This window comes from Mastigoproctus giganteus, chromosome 8, assembly GCF_048544385.1.
Source record: "Mastigoproctus giganteus isolate SK-2022 chromosome 8, ASM4854438v1, whole genome shotgun sequence".
In the NCBI taxonomy this organism is placed as follows: domain Eukaryota; kingdom Metazoa; phylum Arthropoda; class Arachnida; order Uropygi; family Thelyphonidae; genus Mastigoproctus; species Mastigoproctus giganteus.
This window is the reverse complement of record NC_143582.1, coordinates 148686536-148713091: the sequence shown is the minus strand read 5'-3', so window position 1 is coordinate 148713091 and position 26556 is coordinate 148686536. Positions and strand designations below refer to the sequence as shown.

The 26556-nt window shown below is 35.8% G+C and overlaps 1 protein-coding gene across 1 annotated transcript in view; it reads right to left on the bottom strand.

The window, feature by feature from the left end:
* The window catches only part of LOC150081911 (uncharacterized), a 370485-nt gene that overhangs the window by 213237 nt on the left and 130692 nt on the right, over positions 1 to 26556 (bottom strand). Inside the window, 2 exon segments of the mRNA XM_090380362.1 lie at positions 14348 to 14549; positions 16610 to 16736. Of these exon segments, the coding sequence (XP_090236488.1) occupies positions 14348 to 14549; positions 16610 to 16736 (329 nt within the window).

Sequence of the window (26556 nt, the reverse complement as noted above, 5' to 3'; positions counted from 1 at the left end):
CACCCGGCCTTATTAATGTTTAAGATGACATGGTAAATATTGTAAGTTTCACAAAAGTCTCTTAGCGTAAAATTTTTCTCACCGTCTACTGCAGACAACGCCTGAGCAAATGTTGTGTGTAAATAGTATGCTTTTAAATTCAAAAAAAAAAAAACACCCTAATTCATAGGTTGGACGAGTGAAGTTGTGTTTGGCGGTAGAAATATGATTCTCACATTTGAATTGAAATCATCTAGATGTGTAGGATGTCTAGGAGCATTATCTAATAGAAGCAAAATCTTGAAAAGAACGTCGTTTTCTTTACAATAATTTTCAACCTCGGGAAGGTAGCAGCATTTAAACAAATCCTCAAAGAGAGATACTGTTATCCATCCTCTCTGGTTTGCTTGGGAATGCTTGGGTAGGGTGGCTTTATTTATGCCGTTAAATGCACGAGGATTTCCAGAATGGTACACAAGCAGTGGTATTAATCTGTAATCTCCCGCTGCATTATCCCCAAACAAGAGCATGGCCCTATCTTTTGAAACCTGGTATTGTCTTTTCCTCTTTGGCAATGTATGTTCGATCCAGCATTTTTTCCCAATACAGAGCAGTCTCATAAACATTAAAAATTTGCTGAATTGAATAGAAATCACAAAATTTCTCTGCAGCTGCAGAATCAGCACTGGCAACTTCACCACATACTTTAATGTTTTGGAAACCAGCGTGATGGGGGCCTCTGTAGCCTGGTGAGCAGGAGCAGCAGTGCATAGCACATGCTTTTTGATAGACTGGGGTTCAAGCCTGTAACTACCAAATACGGAGGATGCGGAAAGGTCAGGGAATGACCACTGCATATCCCCGGAGCAATATGGCCTTAGTTGCTAATGTTCCTAAAAACCAAATAACAACAACCAGCACAATGCTTGAACCTATTAAAATCATCCCATTGCTTGCCATGAATTTGACTTGGGTTCGCTGTACTTATCCTTAATATCTTCATAAATACTTCTTGCTTTTGCTTGAATGGCCATTGAACTCAGGGGCACTTGCTTCTGAATCTGATTTTCCATCCGTATTATTAATAGCTGTTCCATCTTTGATACAGCACTTGAACGCTGTTTTGTGATCACTGTTGATCTGAAGTGCATTGATCCTTTAACATGTTCTTTTATACACGCACTGTCCTTTAAAATAGTATTCACTATCGAAGCAGCGAGATCTAATTTTCTTCAATAGATCACAAACTTCGTTCTGCTTCGTACTTCTTAATCATTTTCATCTTCATTTCTAAGTCAATTTTGTTTCGTTTCCTGGCACTGCCAGCACTTGCACTTTCCGTTGGTCCCTTCATTATTGTAATATGTAAATAGGAATGAAGAAAAGTTTCTGAGAATTTGTTTTTTATATAATTGAAGATTTCAGTGAAGGGGAACACATTTCACCATAATACCGTAACATAAAACCTACAGAATTCCAGTTATTGGGATTATCACAAATGCAATAAGATCGAGTTTACTACCCATTTATAATAGATTGGGCGAATAGAAATTGCAAATACCCAATAAACCGGAAAGTGCAAATTGTTTTTGTTTTTTGGTTGTGATCTCCAGAAATGTGCTTTAGAAAAATATCACAAAGGTGTTTCAAAATTGATTCTTATAATGGGAACATATGATAATGATGAAAGTGTAGTGCAATTTCCATTAAAAATATGGCCATTTAAAGAGATAAACAGCTTAGTGATATAGCAAAATTTTCAACTTGCAAGGACTTAGAACGGATTACAAAAAAAAACAAAAAAAAAAACAAATGTGTTATTGGGTTCACATTACGATATTTTCGCAATACCTCCATTTATCCATACAGATGCAAAATATGTTTCCATATTTTTTTCAGTTTGCACTGGCCAGCAAAAACTTACGTAAAGTCAAATTTGCGTAAGTTGAGTATTACTTAAGTCAGGGAGTTCCTGTAGATGGATTTCAGGAAAGCTTTTGATACTGTTGCACATGGAAGACTGCTGTATAAATTGGAGTAGTATAGCATTAAGGGCAAGTTGCTGCAATGGCTAAAGGTTTAGTTGAGTGGGAGACGGTAGAGAGTGGTAATAAATGGACACTGCTCTACATGGACTTATATTATTAGTGGAGTCTTCCAGGGTTCGTTGCTGGGCCTATTGTTGTTTTGTGTATTTATTAATGATATCAATGAAAGTATATCAGTCTTAATGTCCAAGTTTGCATATGATATAAAGGTTGGTAGTGTTGTTAATGACACTAAAGACAGTATATGCTAATGCAATAGGATCTAGAAAAGTTAGGCAGATGGGCTGAGAAGTGGCAACTGAAATTTAACATTGAAAAATGCAAAGTATTGCATATGGGTAGCAGTAACCCAAGAGAAAGAACCAACTGTGTGGTACTGCAGTCAGGGAGGTGGAGAATGAAAAAGATCTGTGTGCAGTCAGTTATGAAGTTTTCTGAGCAGTGCAGACAGGCTGCCAGAGCAGGTCACGGAGTTTTGTCAATGATATATAGGAATTTTATATGATGTTAGCCAGAAAAATAATTTAATTACAAATAGATACTGAATCTCTTTGATTACAAATAGATACTGTAGCCTTCAAATCTTGCCTCTTTTTTTCAACAGAAAAATTGGAACTTAATTATTCTAACAGAGTTTTGAGGGCCGGTTCTGTGGCATTAAGGAAAAGTTGCTGTTATGGATAAAGGGGAAGGCCAATTGGGAGAAGACAGTATGGTAATCAATGGACACTGCTCTTCATGGACTAATGTTAATAGTGTCCCCCAGGGTTTGGTGTTGGGCCCATTGTTGTTTTCTGTATTTATCAATAACATTAATGAAGGCATATCATGCTTAATGTTTAGGCTTACAGATGATACGAAGGTTGACAGTGTGGTTAATGACAATAATGATCTAGAAATGTTAGGCAGATGGGCTGAGAAATGGCAATTGAAGTTTAATATTGACAAATGCAAAGTATTGCATATGGGTAGCAATAACCCCAGATTAATGTATCAACTGTGTGGTACTACACTCAGGCTAGTGGAAAATGAAAAAGACCTGTGGGGGGGGGGGCAATTGTGCAGTCAGATATGAAGTTCTCCGAGCAGTGCAGACAGGCTGCCAGGACAGCTCATGGGGTTTTGTCAATGATATACAAGAATTTTGCTAGCAAGGATTATCCCACTGTATAAGACAATGGTCAGGTCACATCTTAAGTACTGCATACAAGTACAGAGAAAGTAGTAGTAGTAGTGGCATGTGATGCAAGAAAGCAAGTGTATGAGCTTATGCAGCATCATCCAAAAAAAAAAAAAAAAAAAAATCACACCATTCCCTCCAAATGCCTGTCTAGTTCCTCCTTAAATTTATTCAACCTACCAACTTCCACAACGACAGATGGAAGTTTGTTCCAGCAATTAACCACCCACTGGCTAAGGTTAATTTAAATAAAGGCAACATCTTGGTCAGGGGGAAAAGGAGTGCCTTGCCAAGAAAGGCTTTAGTTCTGCAAATTGCAGTGTTTCGAGAATAGGCACCTGCAAAGTGATCTGATTGAGATGTTTCAGGTTTTGAGTGGATTGAGCAAGCTGTATGCTGATGCGATTCTTCCTCTTGCTCAGAATATGCACATGGAAGGGCACAAATTGAAACTGAGGAAGGATGGTTGCAGAATAGATGTGCAGAAGTTTGAGTGGGTGGTTGATTGCTGGAAGAAACTTGCATCTGCTGTGGAAGTTGATGGCTTAAATAAATTCAAAGAAGAAATAGATAAACTTTTGGAGCAAATGGATGAGTGGATTTTTTTTTTTTTTTTCTTTTTTTGGCTGATGCTGAATAAGCTTGCTTTCTTGCACCACATGCCTATACTAATGCTAATGATTTCACCATCCTCATCAGGATAGTGAAATCATTATAACCTGTATCTGACAATGAACTGAACTTGAGGTGCTTGCAAACACCATAAGAGGCAGCCTTATTTTTTGGTCTTCTGAAAACAAGCTAAAAATAATGACAAAGACAAAATTAATGCTCTTTAAGGGCAGACTGCATTATAATAGATTTTTAAATTACATGGCAAAACTTGTCCAATGGTAATATCAACTACACATCTCTGAGTGTTCATTGATGATTGCTCTTTTTTCAATCTTCATAACCCCAGGGGATCACATCTGGTGAGTATGGGCTTGGCACACCCAGAGTCCTGAGCTGGATATCATCATTCTTCTCTTTCTTGGTGATTCCCTTCTACTTTGGACTCTCTCTCTCTCTCTCTCTCTCTCTCTCTCTCTCACAGGTAACATAGTTTTTTTTTTTAGCTGGTGCAGCATAAGCCTCAGGCTTCCTTGCACTACATGGCTAGTAATAATGATATTCAGCAGTTTGCCCTAAAAGTGAAGGAATTTACAACCACACTTATCTGTATTATTTGACAGGGCTTATATATAAGAACTATAAGTCTGATTTACAAATTTGTTATTGCTCCCACTGTCACTTTTGTGGCCACCTTTTGGTTTAAAAGAGCTAAACTTTTTATCAAAACTGCTAAAAGCAAAACTTTTCACCAAAACTGTTTTTTTTTTTTTTTTTTTTGCTTGCCAACCTGAATATTTGCAGAACTGGAACTGAAAGTCAACTACCTTCTTATAAAAAGATGAAGGATTAGTAGCAGTAGTTTCAAATGATGCAAGAAAGCGAGCTTATATGGCATGAGCCAAAAAAAAAAAAAAAAAAAACCCTACACAGTTCACCCATCTGTACCCTCCAAGAATCTGTCAGTTTTTTCTTGAATTTATTCAATCCATCCACTTCCACAACAACAGATGGAAGCCTGTTCCAACAATCAACCACCTGCTGGCTGAAAATAAACTTCCACATATCTATCCTGCAACCATCCTCCCTCAACTTGAATTTATGACCCCCTAATTTGTGTAGTCTCAGCAAGTGGAAGAATGCCATTAACATTCAGCTTACTCAATCCATTCAAGGCTTTAAACACCTCAGATCTCCCCTCAGGTGCCTAGCCTTGGGATACTGCAATTTGCAGAAATGATGTATTTCTAGGTAAGAGCACCCTTTTGTTCTCTTCAACAGTCTGGCTGCCCTTCTGTGCACCCATTCCAGAAGATCTACAATCCTTCCTAAATATGGCTTTATACAAAGGAATAATCACCACCGTATTCCAGTTGGTAAAGTTTCTGTATATCACTGACAAAACCCCCACAAGCTGTCCTGGCAGTATGTCTGCATTTCTCAGAGAATTTCATGTCTAACTGCACAAGTACCTCAAGTCTTTTTCATTCTCCACTTCCTTGAGTGAAGTGCCACACAGTTGATAAGTTACTCTTGGGATTACTGCTTCTCATATGCAGTACCTTGCATTTGTCAATATTAACTTCGACTACCATTTCTCAGCCCATTGAACCAATTATCCTAGATCTTTTGCAATAGCTCACCCCGATGACTGTCATTAACCACCCTGCCAATCTTTGGATCGTCTGCAAACTTAAAACATTAAACTTGATATACCTTCATCAATATACTGAAAAGAAAAATGGGCCAAGCACTGAACCCTTGGGAACTCCACTAATAATATTAGTCCATGAAGAGCAGTGCCCACTGATAACTACTTTCGGTGTTCTTCCACTTAACCATCCCTTTATCCATAGCAGTAACTTGCTCTTAATGCCACATTGCTCCACTTTGTACAGCAGTCTTTTATGTTCAACAGTATCAAAAATCATCTTGAAATCCAAGAAGCAGGCCCTCGTTATAACGCATTTCGCTTTACGCTGATTTGCTATAATGCTGTTCTTATATTATAACCCGTATCTGACTATAACGCTGTCACAAATCACTATAATGCTCTTTTACAGATTGCATTTTTGGCATATTTAACAAAATCATTTCATTTGATGGAGTCGATAGCTTGAAAATGAATAGCAAAACAGCATTAAAATGTTTCCCATGCTCAGTGAAATTTTATCGCATGCTAATTTCTTGCAGTACAGTGACTTGTTACGTAGTTCCGAGATCAACATTTTAAAAAATGATCAAGTATATTGCTTGTAATATTTGCGTTATATGCATTTATCCGAAGTCTAGTCATCACTCGGTACAGTGTTAGACATCGCCCGAACATTCTATCATAATTAATGCAACAATGCAGTTACATGTTCGAAGAGTTAATAATGGCGGATAAGAATGAAAAAGCAACAACATCTGGACGCAGTACGAAGACTATAAATGTAAGAAAAGGGCTGAATTTGAAAATTAAATTAGATGTTTTGTAGCGAATTGATTCCGGTCAACGACAAGCTGATGTGTGCCATATTTAAGACTGGCAAGTTTCACTGTAAGAACAATTATAAAAAAATAAAGAATTAATTTTAGCAGTGGGAAAGATAGCTGTTCCACTGCAAGCAACTAACAAGTTTTTAACATAGATGAAGCAGGACTTTTTTTCGAAACGAATGCCTAAAAGAAGTTTCATATCGAAAGAAGAAAAAAACATGCCAGGTTTCAAAGCGGTGAAGGATCGGTTGACTTTATTGTTGGGTGGTAATGCTGTAGGGATTTAAAATTAAACCCCTTTTAGTTTACCAGGAAGAGGGCCAAAGTACAACCCAAAATCGACACATTTTTCATGATTAAATTCATCAATTAAATTAAACAATTAAAATCAATTTAGATCAATTAAATTCATGATTTTAATTGGAATTTTAAGTTTAATTTTGATACATAAATAGTTACCACATAATTATATATGTATGCAATGCAGAATATTTTATATGTACAAATATTTGAATATTAAATATTTTGACCGACATTTGTGCATCTTTTCACTACCGTTTATTATTGATTAGGAAATATCCTATGACACCGACCGCAACTCGCAAATACATATGTTACCTTATGGGAATGCGGCCCTCGCTTAGTGTGGATTCACTTAACGCTCTGTTTTTCCAGAACGAATTATTAGCGTTAAGCAGGGGTCACCTGTATATGATGTCAAAATAGTTTTTTGCATCTAGTGCCTTGGTCACATAATAGTAACCTATCAGACTGGTTAGGCAAGACTGCCCCTTTGACAAATCTGTGATTGCAGTATAATTGCATGCCTGTCTAGATGGTCCTGAATTACAGTGATGTTTATCACCTTCGAAAATATTTCTAAGATGCCACATTTACAAGCCCAAGCTGTACAGTCTACAGACTCCTCCTTAGGATGCCCTTCGAACTGAAGTTTTCTGAGCAGTGCAGACAGACTGCCAGAGTAGGAATTTTGCGAGAAGGGATGATGTGGTGATTATCCCCTTGTATAAGGCAATGGTCAGGCCACACCTTGAGTACTGCGTACAGGTCTGGAAGCCTCATTTTAGGAAGGATGTAGAGTTGCTAGAACAAGTACAGAGAAGGGCAACAAGACTGGTGAAGGGAACAAAGGGATGCTCTTATGAAGAAAGGCTTAAGTTCTGCAAATTGCAGATTCTGGAGACTAGCCACCTGTGAGGCGATCTGATTGAGGTGTATAATGCCTTGAATGGATTGAGCGGGCTTAATGCTGAGGGGATTCTTCCTCTTGCTCAGATTACAAACCTGAGGTGACACAGATTCAAACTGAGAAAAAACAGTTGTAGAATAGATGTGTGGAAGTTTGCCTTTAACCAGCGGGTAGTTGATTGCTGGAATAAACTTCCATCTGTTGTTGAGGAAGTTAGTAGTTTAAATAAATTCAAGGCAGAACTAAACAAACATTTGGAATGAATGGATCAGTGAAATGGGAAGGGATTTTTTTTTGGCTGATGCTGTATAAACTTGCATCATGTGCCTCTACTAATGCTAATTGGTGCAAAGACAGAATCTACAATCCCTGCTTGATCCTGATGTCTCAAGTTCCATTATATCACCTGATCTTACAATATTCATCACCACAAAAGGTCATGACATCAGATTTCTCCTCATTTCCTAATGCTTAACTCCATTTCTTTGATGACTCATTCCAAATGTTGCTCTGGACTTTGTCTTCCAGGTGCCAACTGATGTCTTTGCCAATACAGCATTTGATCTGAGTGGGATTTGCTGTCACCACATTTTTCATGTGTGGGATAAAATTATTATTTTTATCTCTTCTCTCTTTAGTTTTTTGTCTCTTTCTTATATACTGAACTAGACTGAGGTGGGATCTTTTGCTGGCAGCACCAAGCTGTGTACCTTCTTTTCTCTTCTTGGTGTTGCAGGATTATTTTATTATTCTTCATTTTATTTTACCCTCATTTTTGAGGTGGTATTATGTTGGCAACTGAGATGAGAATTGTCTCCTACATACATTTCTGGCCTCTTTACGGAATTATGTATCACTGAAGTGTATAAGATGGATTTGAACTAATGTTTAAGAGCCACCCTACATAAGATAATACATATCCATGGGCCAGTCACTACCAGATCCCCCATTCTGAGTTTCCACAGGTCACAGTGCATGGCAAACATTCAGATTCTTACGATGTTAGCCTGGAACCTAGGCTGTAGACGTCAGATCCCAGAGATGCTAATCTGTAGAGCCAGCAGTGTCGCTGAAATGTCTTTTAACCAGGTACAGGTGCTGAAATAGGGTCATGTACAAACAGACCTGATTGAAGTGTTCAAGACTTTAAAACGATTGAACATACCAAATGCTCATGGCATTCTTAATAAATTTAAGCTGAAAATGGATAATTGTGGGATGACGGATGAAAATTTGCTTCATCCTGTTGGAACAAACTTCCATATGGTATTGTGGAAGTGGATACCATGAAGAAATTTAATTTAAGGAATGATTAGACAAATTATTAGAAGGGATTTGATGTAAATATTTTTTTATTTTTTGGCTGATGCTGAAAAGCTTGCTTTCATCCATCATTTGCCTGGATAATACTAATACTAAATAACAATACTAATACTAAATATAAATCACAAATACCAATTTCTAATTTGTTTACAGTGTATAGTATGTGCTGTATTTATTCTCAAGTTAATTATCATTTCTTGCAAAATATTTTTTACCTTGCTGATGGTGGTGGCATAGATTTCAAATATTCTTTTTTATTTCACAAGAGAAAAAAAGTTTCTTTGAACTCTGCTTGATGCATGTCACTGCTTGATCTTTTACTAAATAACTGCAATATTTAAATACAATTTTTTTAAATTGGCAAATTAAAAAAAAGGCATCAGCCACAAAAATGCTCAGTCAATTATAATTTGACCTTTACTAAAAATTAACTATTCAGACCTGCTGTGAACAATGTCATAACTTTGTACTTAAAGTAGAAATTCTTTCAAAGACCAACAGCACACTGTTTGCACATTAGCTTTTGTATGATCTTAGTATTAGTAGTGGCAAATGATACAAGCAAGCATGCATAAACAGCATCAGCAAAGAAAAAAAAATGCCCTTCCTGCATCACCTGTCGATCCCTTCCAATGATTTGTCTAGTCCTTTAAAGTTATTCAAACTATCCACTTCCACAACAACAGATGGAAATTCCAACAATTAACTACCCGCTGGTTGAAGACCAATTTCTGCACACGTGTCCTGCAACCATCCTTCCTCAATTTGAAATTATGAATCTCCACGTGATCTGAGCAAGAAGACTGGCATCAGCATTGAGTTTGCTCAATCCATTCAAAGCCTTAAACACCTCAACTGGAAGCAATAATTTACAGAACTGAAGCCTTTTTTGAAAAGAGCCCCCCTTTGTTCCTTTCACTAATCTCCTCACCCTCCTCTGAATCTGTTCCAACAGATCTACATCCTTCCTAAAATGAGGCCTCCAGACCTATATACAGTACTAAAGGTGTAGCCTAACCATTACCTAAGTGTTCCATGACTAAAAAAAGTCATGGAACACTTTATCATCTCACAATATATTTACGAAACACTTATGAAACAAGTTTAGTGGGAGCCAAAGAACTGTTTGCTAATATTTTATTACATATGCACTATGCATCAGGACCATCTGTATGGAAATAAATATTCATCAGGATCTGTCAATGTACTTTCGTTTTTTACTTCAGATTTTTGGGGAACAAACAGCTGCAATTGTTCTTCCTCACTTTGAAGTGTGACAATATTATATTTGTTTTCATTAACCACAGTTGTAATACTAGAAGTACTTGCTTCTCACTTTAAAGTTCCTTTTTTCAACCACAAATCCATGGTCATTTATTTTAATAATAATTATCAAAAAAAAAATGTACACACAGAAGTGAGTTTAGTTATGATATCCTCTCCTTCAACCCGTATACTCCAGGCTAAATCACATACGAATGGCATACTGGATCACTACATTGCTACTTTTTCGTACATGTCTTTACTTCTATGCATACTTCTCTATGCAAAAGCCCACCAAAATAAAGTGTTCTGTGGTCTATTTGATTATTAGTCTATGTCAATATATTACTAACTAAAAAAAAAAAAAAAAATAATGTTAAAAATTTATAATGATACAAAAGTGGTAGAACACTACAAATATGCAAAATTTATTTATTTTATTATTATTTTTAAATTACTAATTACGATTTTTCATGAAACACTTGTTCACATCTCACGGAACACAGTTTGGAAAATGCTGCCTTATACAATGGGATAATCACCTCTTCATCCATGCTAGCAAAATTCCTGTATATCACTGACAAAACTCCTTGGGATACCCTGGCAGCCTGTCCACACAGTCCCGTCCGCTTGCCCAAATTTCATCAACTTGTTGTTGAAATCTTATCCTTAATGCAAAGAATTCTCACAATCTACATTAGCTTGCCTAATCCACTCGATTTGCGACCTAGTTTATATCTACCATAGGCTTCTGTATTACCTTGTAGTTTACACACATCCTATGCATTTTTCTTCTCTGTCACGAAGCTCATTAGTTCATTTGACATCCATTTAGGTCTAAGCCTGGAATTTCTTAGTATTTCTCAGTATTTATCAGACAGTGATTGCGGATGCACGTTCCACAAAGGTCAATGAAAAATATTCCTACACAATTCCAAAACACACTTACTACAACTTTCTTTATAGTCAATGATCTTGAATTTTTTGGAAACAGGATATTTCCACGTTAGTGAATCTCATTTTATTTTTTTGGATGTAATTAGCATTTTAGCATTAGCATTAGTAGAGGCATTTGATGCAAGAAGGCAAGCTTATGCAGCATCAGCCAAAAAAAAAAAAACCCACTTCACCCCTCTGTTCGTTCAAAATACCTGTCCAGCTGAGCCTTAAACTTATTTAGGCTATCAACCTCCACCACAAGGGATGGAAGTCTGTTTCACCAACCAACCACCCGCTGGCTAAAGGCAAATTTCCGCACGTCTATCCTACATCTGTCTTTCCTCAATTTGAATTTATGCCCTCTCAGGTGATTTTTCTGAGCTAGAGGAAGAATCCCATCAGCATTGAGCATGCTTAAACCATTCAAGGCTTTATACACCTCTATCAGATCACCTCGCTGGTGCCTAGTCTCCAGACACTGTAATTTGCAAAACTTAAGCCTTTCTTCGTAAGAGCACCCCTTTGTTCCATTCACTAATCTTGTTGCCCTTCTCTGTACTCGTTCCAGCAGCTCTACATCCTTCTTGAAATGAGGCCTCCAGACCTGCATACAGTACTCTAGGTGTGGCCTGACCATTGCCTTATACAATGGAATAATCACCTCCTTATCCCTGCTGGAAAAATTCCTGTATATCATTGACAATACTCCATGAGCTACTCTTGCAGCCCGTCTGCACTGCTCAGAGAACTTCATATCTGCCTGCACAACCACCCCCAAGTCCCTTTCATTCTCTACCACTGTCAGTGTAGTACCACAGAGTTGATACGTTGCTCTGGGGTTGCTGTTTCCCATGTGTAGTATTTTACATTTGTCAATGTTAAACTTCATTTGCCACCTCTCAGCCCATCTGCTCAACCTTTCCAGATCCTGTTGCAGCAGCATAGTGTCAGTAGTGTCCTTGACAACCCTGCCAACCTTTGTTGGCAGGGTTGTAATGATATACCCATATCCCATTTCACACTGTGCTGAAGTACAGGGTGTCATCTAGCAGCCTGGCTTCTGTACTTTACAGAAGCCAGGCTGCTAGATGACAATCTTGTATACAGTTGACTTCAGAAAACCAATCTTCTTGCATTCAAAAACTTTCCCACCTGTTCAACAAAACACACTGCTTAGTACTCCTGAAGTTGTCACCTGTTGAAGGTCTGCCATTCCTTAGTTCATCAAAATGTTTATGTTTCTTATTATATTAAAAACAGAACTGTTTCTTTGACATCATATTCTCTCCATAAACACCAGTTCTTGATGAACTTCACTTGTAGCCTTTTTTACAAAAAAAAAAAAAAAAAAAAAAAAATTTTACTGAACACACTTCCACACCAGACCATCTCTAGTGGCACCACCATCTTTTGCTTTACTTGTAAGATGTAAATCTTTTTGCAGTTTTCAGAAAAATTATATACAGCAGGCCCCCATTATAACACTGTTCGCTTTATGCTGATTTGCTATAATGCTGTTCTTATATTATAACCCGTATCTGACTATAACGCTGTCACAGATCACTATAACGCTCTTTTACAGATTGCACTTTTGGCATATTTAACGAAATCGTTTCATTTGATGGAGTCAATAGCTTGAAAATGAATAGCAAAACAGCATTAAAACGTTTCCCACGCAGACTTGAGAAATTTTCCCACGCTCAGTGAAATTTTCTCGCACGCTAATTTAATTGCAGTACAGTGACTTTTTACGTAGTTCCGAGATAAAAATTTTAATAAATTATCAAGTATATTGCTTGTAATATTTGCGTTATATGCATTTATCCAAAGACTAATGATCACTCAGTACAGTATTAGACATCGTGCGAAACAGACAGTTTACTTGAACATTGTATCATAATTAATGCAGTTACATTTTCGAAGAGTTAATAATGGCCGATAAGAATGAAAAAGCAACAACGTCTGGGTGCAGTATGAAGACCATAAATGTAAGGAAAAGACTGAATTTGAAAATTAAATTAGATGTTTTGAAGCGAATCGATTCCGGTCAACGACAAGCGGATGTGTGCCATAATTTAGGACTTGCAAGTTTAACTGTAAGAACAATTATAAAAAAATAAAGAATTAATTTTAGCAGCGGGAAAGATAGCTGTTCCACTGCAAGCAACTAGGGCTAGCCGACTATTAGGATTAAAATGGAAAGACCTTAACTAATTTTATTGAAGATAATATCCAATGCAGAATTCAGTTAAGTTAAATTTTATAAGAGAGAGAGAGATTAGTCAATATGATGATCTGAAGAAAACTCACCTAAAAAAAAAAAAAAAAAATGTGGATCCATTTAAAACTGGTAAGGGCTGGTTAAATAGATTTAAAATCCAGGGAGAAGCCGCAAGTGCAGATGAAGAAGCCGAAACTTTCAAAAGAGAACTTGTTAAAATTATTGAAGATGGGTATTATGTGTTATACTTCTCAACAAGTTTTTAACATAGATGAAGCAGGACTTTTTTTCGAAATGAATGCCTAAAAGAAGTTTCGTATTGAAAGAAGAAAAAAACATGCCAGGTTTCAAAGTGGCAAAGGATCGGTTGCCTTTATTGTTGGGTGGTAACGCTGCAGGGGATTTAAAATTAATACCCCTTTTAGTTTATTTGGAAGAGGGCCAAAGTTCAACCCAAAATCGACACATTTTTCATGATTAAATTCATCAATTAAATTAAATCAATTTAGATCAATTAAATTGATGATTTTAATTGGAATTTTTAGATTAATTTTGATACGTAAGTAGTTACCACATAATTATATACGTATGTAATGCAGAATATTTTATATGTACAAATATTTTAATATTAAATATTTTGACCGACATTTGTGCATCTTTTCACTACCGTTTATTATTGATTAGGAAATATTCTATGGCACCGACTGCAACTCACAAATACATATGTTACCTTATGGGAATATGGTGCTCGCTTAGCACGGATTCACTTAGCGCTCTGTTTTTCCAGAACGAATTATCAGCATTAAGCGGGGGTCACATGTACTTACAAATATCCATGTTACATTACTTGTTTTGGATCATCCTTGTATGTCTGCAACTTCACACAATTAATGATTTATATCACATCTGTTTGTTACTCTCCTAATAATTTCATACCTCTAAAAGACATTTTAAGAAAATAATACATAATGGTTTATAATTTTCTTACACCTATTTGGGACTCATGTAGAACACACTGAAGTTAGATATTTCACAAGATGCAACACAATTTATTCAATATAAGGACAAATTACTTTATTTATAATGCTTACCAATCTGATTATCTCCATCGCTGTCTAAGACAAACCATAGTATGCTCACCATCATAGAACTACGATGAGGTGGAATCATATTTAATAATGCATGAAACTGTTTATATCCCAGGATTTGTTTCCCTCCAACTGTGACTTTGAGGATATCAAATGCCCTGGCAAGGCTTTGTCGTTTCATGTATACAATTTTTCGAACCTCATTCTGAGAAGTTAAAGTAATACCAGTTGAAATTTCTTATTAAAAATAATTAATTATCATGAATGATGCAAAATTATTAATATAATATACTGGTATATAACATAAAACTAAAGTACACTAAAAATTAACACTACTGATGTGGCCAGCATTATAATTCAAGATATCAGAGGCTGATGTTGTTCCAGGAACTCACATCTGGTGAGTATGGGTTGGCACACCCAGGGTCCTGAGCTTGGTGATTCCCTTCCTACTTCTGACTCTTGTTCTCTCTCTCAGGGTAATTCAGAATTTTTTTTTTTCCGCTGGTGCAGCATAAGCCTTAGGCTTCCTTGCACCATATTCTAATAACAATTATAATAATAATATCACAGATGTAGTGTCACACAGAGATAAGGAATGGAGAATTGGAATTTTGGGAGTACAATGTGTACAAGAAGAAGGGATGGGATAGAAGGGGAGAAGGGTGATGCTGTTAGTTAAGAAACACAAAAAAATCTAAGAAAGTGCATCCAGTTGACATGGGTAGACAGTGCAGTGTTGAGTCAGTTTGGTGTGACATAAGTACTGGGAAAACTCTCAACTTGGGATTTCTCAAATATGCAACTACCATCATTTGCTTTCATAAAGGTGACTGCAGTGGTCTCAGAGTTTTTAAATTCTATACAGTGGGTCCAATGGATGATGTTACCAACAGCAAATTCTAAATAGGAAGCATTAAAGGAATTAATCTTAAGCTACTAGGCTTTTCATACTAACTAAGAAATACTGTTCAAGGTTTAGGCCTAAATGGATGTCAGATGACCTAATGAGACTTGTGACAGAGAATAAAAATGTGTGTGATGCATATAAATTATCAGGAGACACTGATGCCTATGGTAGATATAAGATAGTCTGTAACCAAGTCACAAAGGCCATTAGGCAAGCAAAGGCAGATTATGAGAAATCTTTGGCAAACAATGTAAAGAAAAACAGTAAAGACTTCTTTACTTATGTGAACTCTAGAAGGGAGGGAATGAATCAGATTGGTCCACTTGATATCGACGGTTCAATTGTTGATGAACCTGCTGAGGTAGCTGAAAAACTGAATAAGTATTCTGCATCCACATTCACACATGAGGAGGTACGTACGGAAGTGGAAGCCAAAAACTTATCGGCAGGGAGATAAATGATTTTGTAATAACTGAGAGCAAAGTGGAGGAGAAATTGAACATAAGAAAGGCATCTGGGTGGATGGGATCTATCCAGTTATATTAAAGGAAGTAAGCAAACCCTTAGCCATAATTATGAAAGCTTCTTTGGACTCAGGGGAGGAACCCATGGCTGGAGATATGCAAATGCACTCCCAATTCACAAAGGGGGGGGCAAAGAGTGACACGAGTAATTACAGACCTGTTAGTCTAACTTCTGTTCCAGGGAAAATAATGGAGTCACTGGTTAAGGAAGCGATACAGGATCATCTAGACAAGACTGCAGTTATAGCTTAGGCACAGCATGGGTTTGTGAGGGGGAAGTCAGTCTTGTCTGATAAATTTGATTGGATACTATGATGTTGTCACACAGGAACTGGATGCAAAAAATAATTTTGATATCATATACAGTACTTGGATTTTAGGAAAGCTTCACTATGATGTGGTCACAAATTGTCTAATAATTTCAATTATCACTGAATATTTTTTAATTGCAAAAGCCTAATCATGATAAATCAGTGTCTAGTACAAGGTGTCCTGCATGCTGGCCTATTTACAATTTCCCCACAGAGGATTTAATTCGGCTTCAATTTCACTGATCCCAAAACAATTTGCATGAGAAGAGGTATCTGAAAAAAAAACTTTTTTTTTTTTTTTTTTTTACAAGACTGCTGTTTCTAAAGATTTTATTTGTTTGTGTTATCCACACTATTTCATGCCTTTTTTCCTAAACAATAGTTACATTCAATATACCATATCTGCTCATGTGACACTTCCCCCTCCCAAACATCTGTTGGGTTTCAGAATATTTAAAAAATTATGAAAGCAATAAAATCTCATTAGCAATCTTAGTTAACTCCTAGAATAAAACCTTACCTTCAAGTGTTTTCTATAGTTGTTGTAGACTACAGCCAGAAATACATTCATAAAAATATACAGACATATAATTAAATATGCAATAAAAAACAGGGAATACCAACGACTGTGATCAAAAGCTGGCATCCTACAAACAGAAATAAAAATTAAGAAAACAATGAAAAAAAGTAAAGTAATATAACAGCAAATTGAAAAAAAATTAATAAATCAGGATTCTAGGAAAAAACACTACACTGCGCTTAGATGTTCATAACATAAGCAATAAGATTTATACATTTTGGGGGCCAGTCCCCTTTTTCAGCAGATAATATATTGAAGATTTCTAACTTCAAATGAAGTAATACTAAAAAAGGGGATTAGAATGAAATAAAACTGAAAACTGTTACTGTTTCAGTTTGCTGCTAACAAAGGTACTGTGAAGTGCTAAGAATGCTATGTTCTAAGGCAAAAGACCATGATTTCTGCAGGGTGGTTTCTTAAGGAGCCAGGTAAGATCTTACAGATGATCTTGGTAAAACACCTCCCACCATGCTCCATTCAATGCTGTGTCTTCCATCAAAAGGATTTTGACGAGTACTGTATACAGGTCTGGAGGCCTCATTTTAAGAAGGATGTAGAGCTGTTGGAATGAGTACAGAAAAGGGCAACAAGATTAGTGAATGGAACAAAGGCTTAAATTTTGCAAATTACAGTGTCTGGAGACTAGGCACCTGCAAGGTGATCTGACTGAGGTGTATAAAGCCTTGAATGGTTTGAGCATGCTCCATGCTGATGAAATTCTTCCTCTTGCTCAGAATAATCATTTGAGAGGGCATAAATTCAAACTGAGGAAAGACAGATATAGGATAGATGTGCAGAAGTTTGCCTTTAGCCAGCTGGTGGTTGGTTGGTTGGTGGAACAGACTTCCATCCTTTGTTGTGGAAGTTGATAGCCTAAATAAATGTAAGGCTGAGCTGGACAGGTACTTGGAACGAATTGGAGGGGTGAAATGGGAGCGTGGTTTTTTTTTTTTTTTTTTTTTGGCTGATGCTGCATAAGCCTGCTTTCTTGCATCAAAAGCCTCTACTAATGCTAGATGTTGTCTCCTCTTTGATATTCAAGCTGATACCCAAAGCCTACCTTCTGTAGCTACAAAGGTTATTAATACTGATGTTGATAACATCAAAAGTTATCAATACTGATCAGATCTAAGGTGGCAAAAGCTAGGTTTATTTCTAAGACCAATCCAAAGGCCAGTTGAAAGCAGAAGCAATGCCAGATCCCATATGCAGCTGTTTTTTTTTCAGAGGCATCTCTTTCTCTCTCTCTCTCCATTTACACACACACACACACACACACACACACACACACACACACACACACACACACACACACACACACACACACACACACACACACAGTGTGTGTGTGTGTTAAAAGTTACCATGACTCATTTCTTTACTGGTGCACAAATGTGGTTTTTGTTCTTTCTATCTTCATGCATCACATAAACATAGGTTTAGTGTATTTCTTGTTTTGATTTTGGTTTGTACCATACAGTACTCCTTCACAGACGGTTTATTCTCATTCATTACCTTCCAGATACAAGGAATAATTTTGATAATACAAAATGGTGCCATTTTTATTATTCAAGTTGATACCTTGTGCTAGTTGAACTAGCATAAGCTATCTGCTTGAACCTTAATCCATCCAGATGAAAATTGATGTTAAACAATTTAAACAAGCTTATTCATATTGGAGGGATGCAGTACCTCTTCAAGTTGATGATTTACAATATTTTGGTTCACGTATCAAAAATATTCTAACAGATATCATTCAGTGTAAACAAATATCATTATTCAGATATAATTTCAATTGCAACTCGACTTGTTTAAAGTCATGATTAGGGAAATAGCATTATCTTACCATGTTAAGACTTTAAGGCATCCAAGTCTTGTGGTTTTGTTTTTGTATGATTCTAAGTCCTGGTTATTATGCACCAAATGAATAGTAGCATAAATCAATAGTTTTGGAACAACAGGCTTATGGGTCATTCCATGTCAAGTGGCCTAGGGGTCCCTGCTCAACCATCTTCAATTTTGTTGAAATTTGGTGTGGATATTTAAACAGGTTTCAAATGAAGCTGTGCAAAATTTCAGTTCAAAATATAGTGTGCTTGAGGCACCAGCACCTTTTTTGTGGAGGTCACTAGTGTTATGCGGAGCAAATCACAAAAAATTTTCAAAGTTTTAAGTGTTACTGTTGCACAACGGCGAGAGGTAGTGCTCTGAAACTTGGTATACCTAGTTAACTTTTGGCAGAGAATGCAAACCTTTTGGTGTCCAGGCTCAAAAACCTTCATATTTTTTACAATGTGATCTAAAACTGGCACCAAAAATTTGTCGCAACAAATTTAAGAAAGACTTTTGAAAGTCATAACTTTGAAATAAAAACCTTTGGTACTTTCTTCTTTGGGCATTCCATTTAACAGCTGCATGAATTCAGCCTAACTAAATATCAGATCTTATACTTGTTTTCTGGCTGAGATATTTTCCTTCAAAAATTGATGTGGGACACCTTCAATTCTCTTGTTTTTGCCACCATAGGAAAGAGCAGAGTTTCAGCCACAAGAATCATGATTTATCTGTTTTGTGTCTTTGCACTTAAGGCCTTAAAATTATGCCTAAACGTCAAGTAGTTTTATGTGCCGTACTGTTATTTTGTGAGATCTTTTTTGTTGCAGAACACTTCCTTAATCCTGCTTAATGTTTAGAATAATCTAGAAATAGAGTATATTCTAGAATACCCAAGAAGTAAAGAACATTCTAGAATTCTACAATTCTGGAGTATTCTAAAATTCCAGAACATTCTAGAAAATTCTTGAATTCCAAAAAAAACTGATGAACATTCTGGAACTCTGGAATATTCTAGAATCATACAAAAAAAGTATAAATAGCTGATATTTGAACCATGCTGTTATTAATGTGTTTTATCTTCATGATGAACAGTTTGTTTATTTTCTTCTTCTATTTTTTATTGTTTGACTGTAATAAAGTTAATTAAGTTTTCATAGCTTGCAGAAACATCCACTTATTAGTCAGCATGAAAGACATGGAATCAGAAGATTTTGCAGGAGATAAGTTGGTCTCATGCCCCATCAGTCACATGGATAATTTTAAATGTTATGAGCTATCCTATACACATAAAACTGGGTTAAAATTATTTAAAGAATTTGAATTTGAAGAACAACAGCTGATAGGTTGACATTGTGGATTAAAACTGGGTGAAGAAGACACAATTTGTCTACATCATGAAGCTTTGCTTTTGACAAAATTTGAATTTTTGCAGCATTCATGTTGCAATCCTTTCCAGAAGAAAAATCATATGGTGAAAAAAAAAAAAAAAAAAAAAAGTTTACAATATTTACAATTGATTTGTCAGTGGCAGACTACCTGAAAGACCTAACAAAGGTAGACATAAAACCAGGCCAGAAGCTGTGCCCATCATGCCGAAAAGCAGCAACAAGAACATCAACTTCATTTGGATCAGACCATGATAACAAAATGCATGTGACTGAAAGCTTGAACACAAGTTTGATGGCTATTGGTATTTCTCCTCTGAAATTTCAGCAAATGGCTAAGAGAGACTCATAAGGCTATGCCAAAAGGAAGGCAAGTCAAGTACAAGATGTAATTGCCAGTAAAATTGCATCTATTGGTGGCTTGGATCCAAATGACATCATGAAGCCAAGTGCAAGTCATCAGTGTGGAAATTGCTTAGATTACAATGAGCTGCTGAAAGAATTGAAAGAAAAGTTGATGGTATCAAGTCATTCAGAAATACTTCAAATATTAACACTAACTCCAGTTAATTGGTCCATAAAGAAAACAATGGAAGAGTTTAGTGTCTCAGAAAGAATAGTCAAGAAAGCTAGAAAACTTAAAGTAGAAGAAGGAACCATGGCCATATCCTGGAAAAAAGCAAGGGGAAAAAAAAAAAAAAAAAAAAAAAACTTTCTGAGCAAGTAAAGTAAAAGGTGATGGAATTTTTTGAAGATGATGAATTTAGTCGGATATGCCCTGGAAAGAAGGATAGATTACATTTCCATTAGAAATGCAGATGGAATAAAAATGCAAAAGCAACTACTACTCAGCAACTTGAAGGAAATGTTTATAAGTTATCGAGATAGAAATGGATCTGACTTTGGATTTTCTAAATTTTGTGAACTTCGACCCAAGTGGTGTGTCACAGTTGGTGCACCAGGAACACATTCTGTATGTGTATGCACAATCCATAAAAATGTCAAGTTAATGCTAGCAGCAAGTCCTGTTGAATGTGATCACAAGGTTCTCATTGGTAAAACAGTCTGCGATTTGGAGTCAAAATATTGTATGCTTCATCGGTGTGAAAAATGCAGGAAAAGATGAATTAAAAATGTTTCCAGAGAATATTTTTGAAAACAATGAACCAGAAGATATTATTGAATTCAAGCAATGGATATACACTGACAGAGATACACTGGACACAAAGCAATTAACAACAGAAGATTTTATTGAACAGTTGAGTACAAAGAACCTTTCCTGTCTTCACTACATTGCTAAACATCAAAGCTGCCATTTGAAGTCAACAAAGGAAAGCCTAATGACAGGAGAATTGGTCATCTTGATGAATTTTGCAGAAAATCATTCATTTGTTGTGCAAGATGCTGTTCAAGAGTTCCACTGGGAGAATAGCCAGGCTACATTGCATCCATTTGTCATTTATTACAAGGATGTTGAACCTTCAGAATATAAGTTTCTGCATAATCAGTGACTGCCTTCAACATGACATAATTGCAGTGCATGTTTTTCTAACAAACTTAATTGAATATTTGAAGAGTTTCATGACAGAAATCAGGCACATTTACTACTTCAGTGATGGTTCTGCAGCTCAATACAAGAAGTTCAAGAATTTTATTAACTTGTGTCATAATCAGAAGAATTTTGATATCAGTGTTGAATGGAATTTCTTTGGCACTAGGCATGGCAAGTCACCATGTGATGGAATTGGTGGAACAATAAAACAATTGGCAGCACATGCAAGTCTCCAATGGCCAACTGAAAACCAAATCCTGACACCAAGAAACATGTTTGAATTTTGTGACAAGCATGTGACTGGAATAAAATTCTGTTTTGTTTCTAAAGAGGAAATTGAGCAAGGCCATTTCAAGAGAAAATTCATAGACGGTCATACTATTCTAGAACAAGAGAAAATCATTATTTCATTCCTATTGATGCAAGACAAATTTGTGTTTGCAGAATATCAAATGACACACCATCATCATTTGTAGCTCATGTAGATCAGACTAGTGAAACCAATATTCAATATGTGCCAATTGTTAATTTACAACCTGGCCAATATATTGCCTGTATTTATTTAAGACAATAATTGGTGGATTGCAAATATTTGTGAAATTTCATTTTAAGTACATGATGTATTGATAAATTTCATGCATCCTCATGGAGCAGCTCACTCATTTCACTGGCCTGCTAGACAAAATATTTGCTGGATTCCTGAACAACAAATTATTGCCAATCTTCCAGCTCCAAAAACAACGACAATATAACCAGCCTGAAGTAGTAATACCAACCATCAATGAAAAATTCCAGTCCATTATGAAGAAGTGATTCAATATCTTCACACTCACTTGTTTATTTCAAATTGTATTGTATTTTAAATAAATTTTGTTGCAGTTATAACTTCTTTCAAGCTTAGAAACCAATAGAACATCATCTTTATGCTTGAAATCTTGAAAAGACCATGTTTCCGTTTTGGGAACTTGCACTAAAGAAAGCCGTGCAATTTCTTTTCTTGCCATTTGTATCCCCATTGAAAAAATAGAGAATTTTTGTGCATCAGCAATATATCCTTTCTCCTTAAACCAAAGGGCAGTGTAATTGCAGAAAATTTCACCCTTGTAAATGCAATAGTTCTGTCCTTATTGAGATGTGAAACTTCACCATCAAAAAGTATGCAAATATTATGTGGAAAATATAAAATGTTTAAGGCCTTTTTTAGGCCTTAAGTAGCAAGACATAAAACTGAAAAACCATGATTCTTGTTGCTTAAAACCTGCTCTTTCCAATGGTGGCAAAAACGAGAGAACTGAAGGTGTCCCACATTAAGGTATTTGCCCCTAAACTAGGTCAAAATTTGACTTTCAAATTTTGAGTCAATCTTTGAAGGAAAATATCTCAGCCAGCAAACAAGTATAAGAGCTCATATTTAGTTAGGCTGAATTCATGCAGATGTTAAATGGAATGCCCAAAGAAGAAAGTACCAAAAGGTTTTTATTTCAAAGTTATAACTTTCAAAAGTCTTGCTTCAATCTGTTGTGACAAACTTTTGGTGCCAGTTTTAGACTGCATTGTAAAAAATGTGAAGGTTTTTGAGCTTGGACGCCAAACGTTTTGCACTCTCTGCCAAAAGTTAACTAGGTATACCAAGTTTCAGAGCACCCTCTCTATGTTGTGCAACAGTAACACTTAAAACTTTGAAAATTTTTTGTGATTTGCTCTGCGTAAACACAAGTGATCTCCACAAAAAAGGTGCTGGTGCCTCAAGCATACTATATTTTGAACTGAATTTTTGCACAGCTTCTTTGGAAACCTGTTTAAACATCTACACCAAGTTTCAACAAAATTGAAGATGGTTGAGCAGGAACCATAATCAGAATTAGGCCACTTGACATGGAATCACCCTTATGCTACCTCATGGGATATTCTTGGCAGGATCATAAGTAATTCAAGAATTCTCAAGGAAGCTGGACAGGAATCCCTCATCAAGAATTTGAAAAAGAATGAGTGCCGCTGACTTAGCAAACTAAAGTGTGGTCATATGCTTCATTTTTTTGCTATGGCATCCTATGATCCCCCCCCCCCTCCTGGGCAAATGAACCTGGAGAGCAAGGCAACAATTCAGCCAATATATTAGTGGTCAACTAACTGGTCATCCACATCTTTTCTCATTTCAAATGAAGAATGGTACTGGACTGAAACCTTTTGCAAGAACTTTTAAAGTCTAATTTTGTAAATATTATTTATAGGCAAAAGACTAGAACCTCTTAAAAGAACTTTTAAAATCTAATTTTGTAAATATTATTTTATTATTTATTTACTGTAATTATTTGTGTGTGTGTGTGTGTGTGTGTGTGTGCGCGCGCACACATTATGACTCGCTTGTAGTTTCTTTTCCCCTATTTACAATTTGTAACCTATAACCGTTTGCAAATAAAAGTTGATTATACAATATATATATATATATATATATATATACTAAGTGCAAGAGTCAATTACAATTATTCTTGAATTTAACACATTAGTAATAATTGCTATCTTCCATACAATGGAGAAAAATACTAGATTTAAATACAGTCAAGACATGATGAATGTGTTTTTTTTTTTTTTTTTTACTATCTTGAATGAGTAAGTCAGGCAAGGGGATTCAACAGTTCCCCCCCACTGGAAACTAGTTTTTCAACTGGTAAAAATAGGCAAAACAATCAAGAATACACTAATCACAGACAAAATACACTGATAAGCAAGTAGCTTTAGTTGCTTTCTACAAGAGAAAAAAAAAATTTTTACAATTAATGTAAAACTGCATAATAAATAACATGAATATATGTAAAATAAACATACCAAGAAATGCATAATTTCCACATAAATTATAAAATTAAATAAAATAATAATTTGAATTTTATTTTAATTTATACTTTACCACCCACCAGTTCCATTTAAATGTTATCATCTGTTTCCCATTTTCAGTAATTTCAAATGCTGTGGAGTGCTTTTGTTGTATAGCAACCCTTGCTTAACATGCCCCTGGCTAACATGAATTTATTATACACCTAACGCTCAGTTAAAATGCGTTCTCGGAAAAGAAAACCATACAATAAACAAAAGTAAGCTAACCAAATCCTAATTTGCCATAAAAATTTGCATAACTTGTCAAGATATATTCCCAAAGGTTTGCAAATAATTTAATGTTTTTTTAAATGAAATATGAATACAATGTACAAATCTGATAAACCAATCCTGCTTCAAAAATTCATTTCAAAGAAAGGTGATGAGTTACTGTCTTTTCATCAAAGAATTACATAAATGGTAACATCAAGAAGGAATCTGACAACATAGCTGTCTCTTTCAAAATTGGGATTGGAATCCTCTGACTCTTACTGTATTTTCCAACTTCATTGCAAAGTGTCTTAAACTTTCCTCTTTTCATTGAGCTGAACCACATGGTAAAAAACATTAAGTTATTGTTCTACTAAAATTATGAAAACTCAGAACATGTAACACAACAGAAACATGCTTGAGACTGCCAAAAATAATACTGAAAGCAAAACAAAACCCTTTTTTTAATTCTTTTTTAAGTTTCACTTTCAGATTTATATGGTACATTAGCTTCAAATCTCATAAATAAATTTTTTGTTTGTACTCCAGAACAATTACAAGGATCAGAGGAGTGTACAATTACAGTAGTCATTTACAAGGATAATATCACAGTGCATCCAAGATGTGAAACTAAATGTAGCTGTGGATATACATATGTATATCCACAGCTACATTTAGTATACTAAGTATTTACATTTAGTATATATACTAAGTGCAAAACAACTTCTACAGATGGGGTGTGTGTGCATTATTGGTATGGCAGTAGAAGTTCATTTCCTATCAGGAAAAGACAGCAGGAAGGGGGGGATACACATCCTAAGATTGAGGCAGTCTGGAGGATGTACCCATAAGTAAATTTCAGCCCACCCATGAACACCAATAATCTGCTTTTAATAATGAGAAAAAACTAATCAATACATCATTATAGACTTCTACTGCCACTACCGATAACGTGCACCATCTGTTTACTGATAATACAGGGAGAAACTACAGTAGTGGGAAACGAGTTTCCCCGGTACGTTAAGCGAAGTTTCCTGTGGTTCTTGTGTTGGCTTTCTTTACCTTAGCCAAAACACGACAAAGTGGCACAGAACTTATAAATATATGTTGTGATTGATGTACAACATTAATAGGTTATGGAATTGTTTGTTGCTGTTGGAAAGCAAAATTTGAAACTTTTAGAACTTTTCATTCCTGTTGATGTTCTTACAATTAACAAAACAGATTATCTAATGCATTCAATAAGCACTTGACCTTTTAATGTTTGAAAATATCAAACTCATTTAATTGTATCTCATAATTTGAAAATTATGAGATACAATTAAAATGATGCCCTCTACGCTACATACGTAGTTCAAATATATGGGTTAACTATGGTGTACTTACACCGATACTATATAGTTAATTATCAAAACCCATAAGGATTATGCCCTGTGCATTTAATTTTCCAAATACATTACCACCACACCTTTTGACATCTCTCATAATATGAATATAACTTCACAACTGTGATGGCTTGTTGTATTACCTGGGTACCTGCCCGCCCACTGATGATAGGCCAATAGCCTTGAAACAATCGCCGGGGGGGAGCCTGATAGTCATGGAGTTTCCGAGAATGGGCAACAACAGTCTTCTCTACTGGGGAAGCGTTACCTATTGGAGAAGTTTTTGAGTGGTGTGAGTTGAAGAGTTACTGTCCCTTTCATTCTTCAATGACGTTTCTTTTCCTCTTCCACTCCTACTATTACTTTCCCTCTACCTTTTTGCTTTTCTAAGTCTAATAGGGACAATGGTTTGAATTTTATAATTCATTTGTTTGGTCTAATAGATCTGGTCCAATGGATTTTTTTCACATTAAATTCATGCACAGCTTCAAAACGATCGTCTGGGTGGTGGTACCACTGAAAATAAATAACAGTAGTCTTCTCTACTAGAGAAGCGTTATTTATTTGAAGTAATGCAATAGTAGCTATCTTGTTGTGAAGGCAACCACATTATGAGATACAATTAAAACGATGCCCTCTACGCTACAT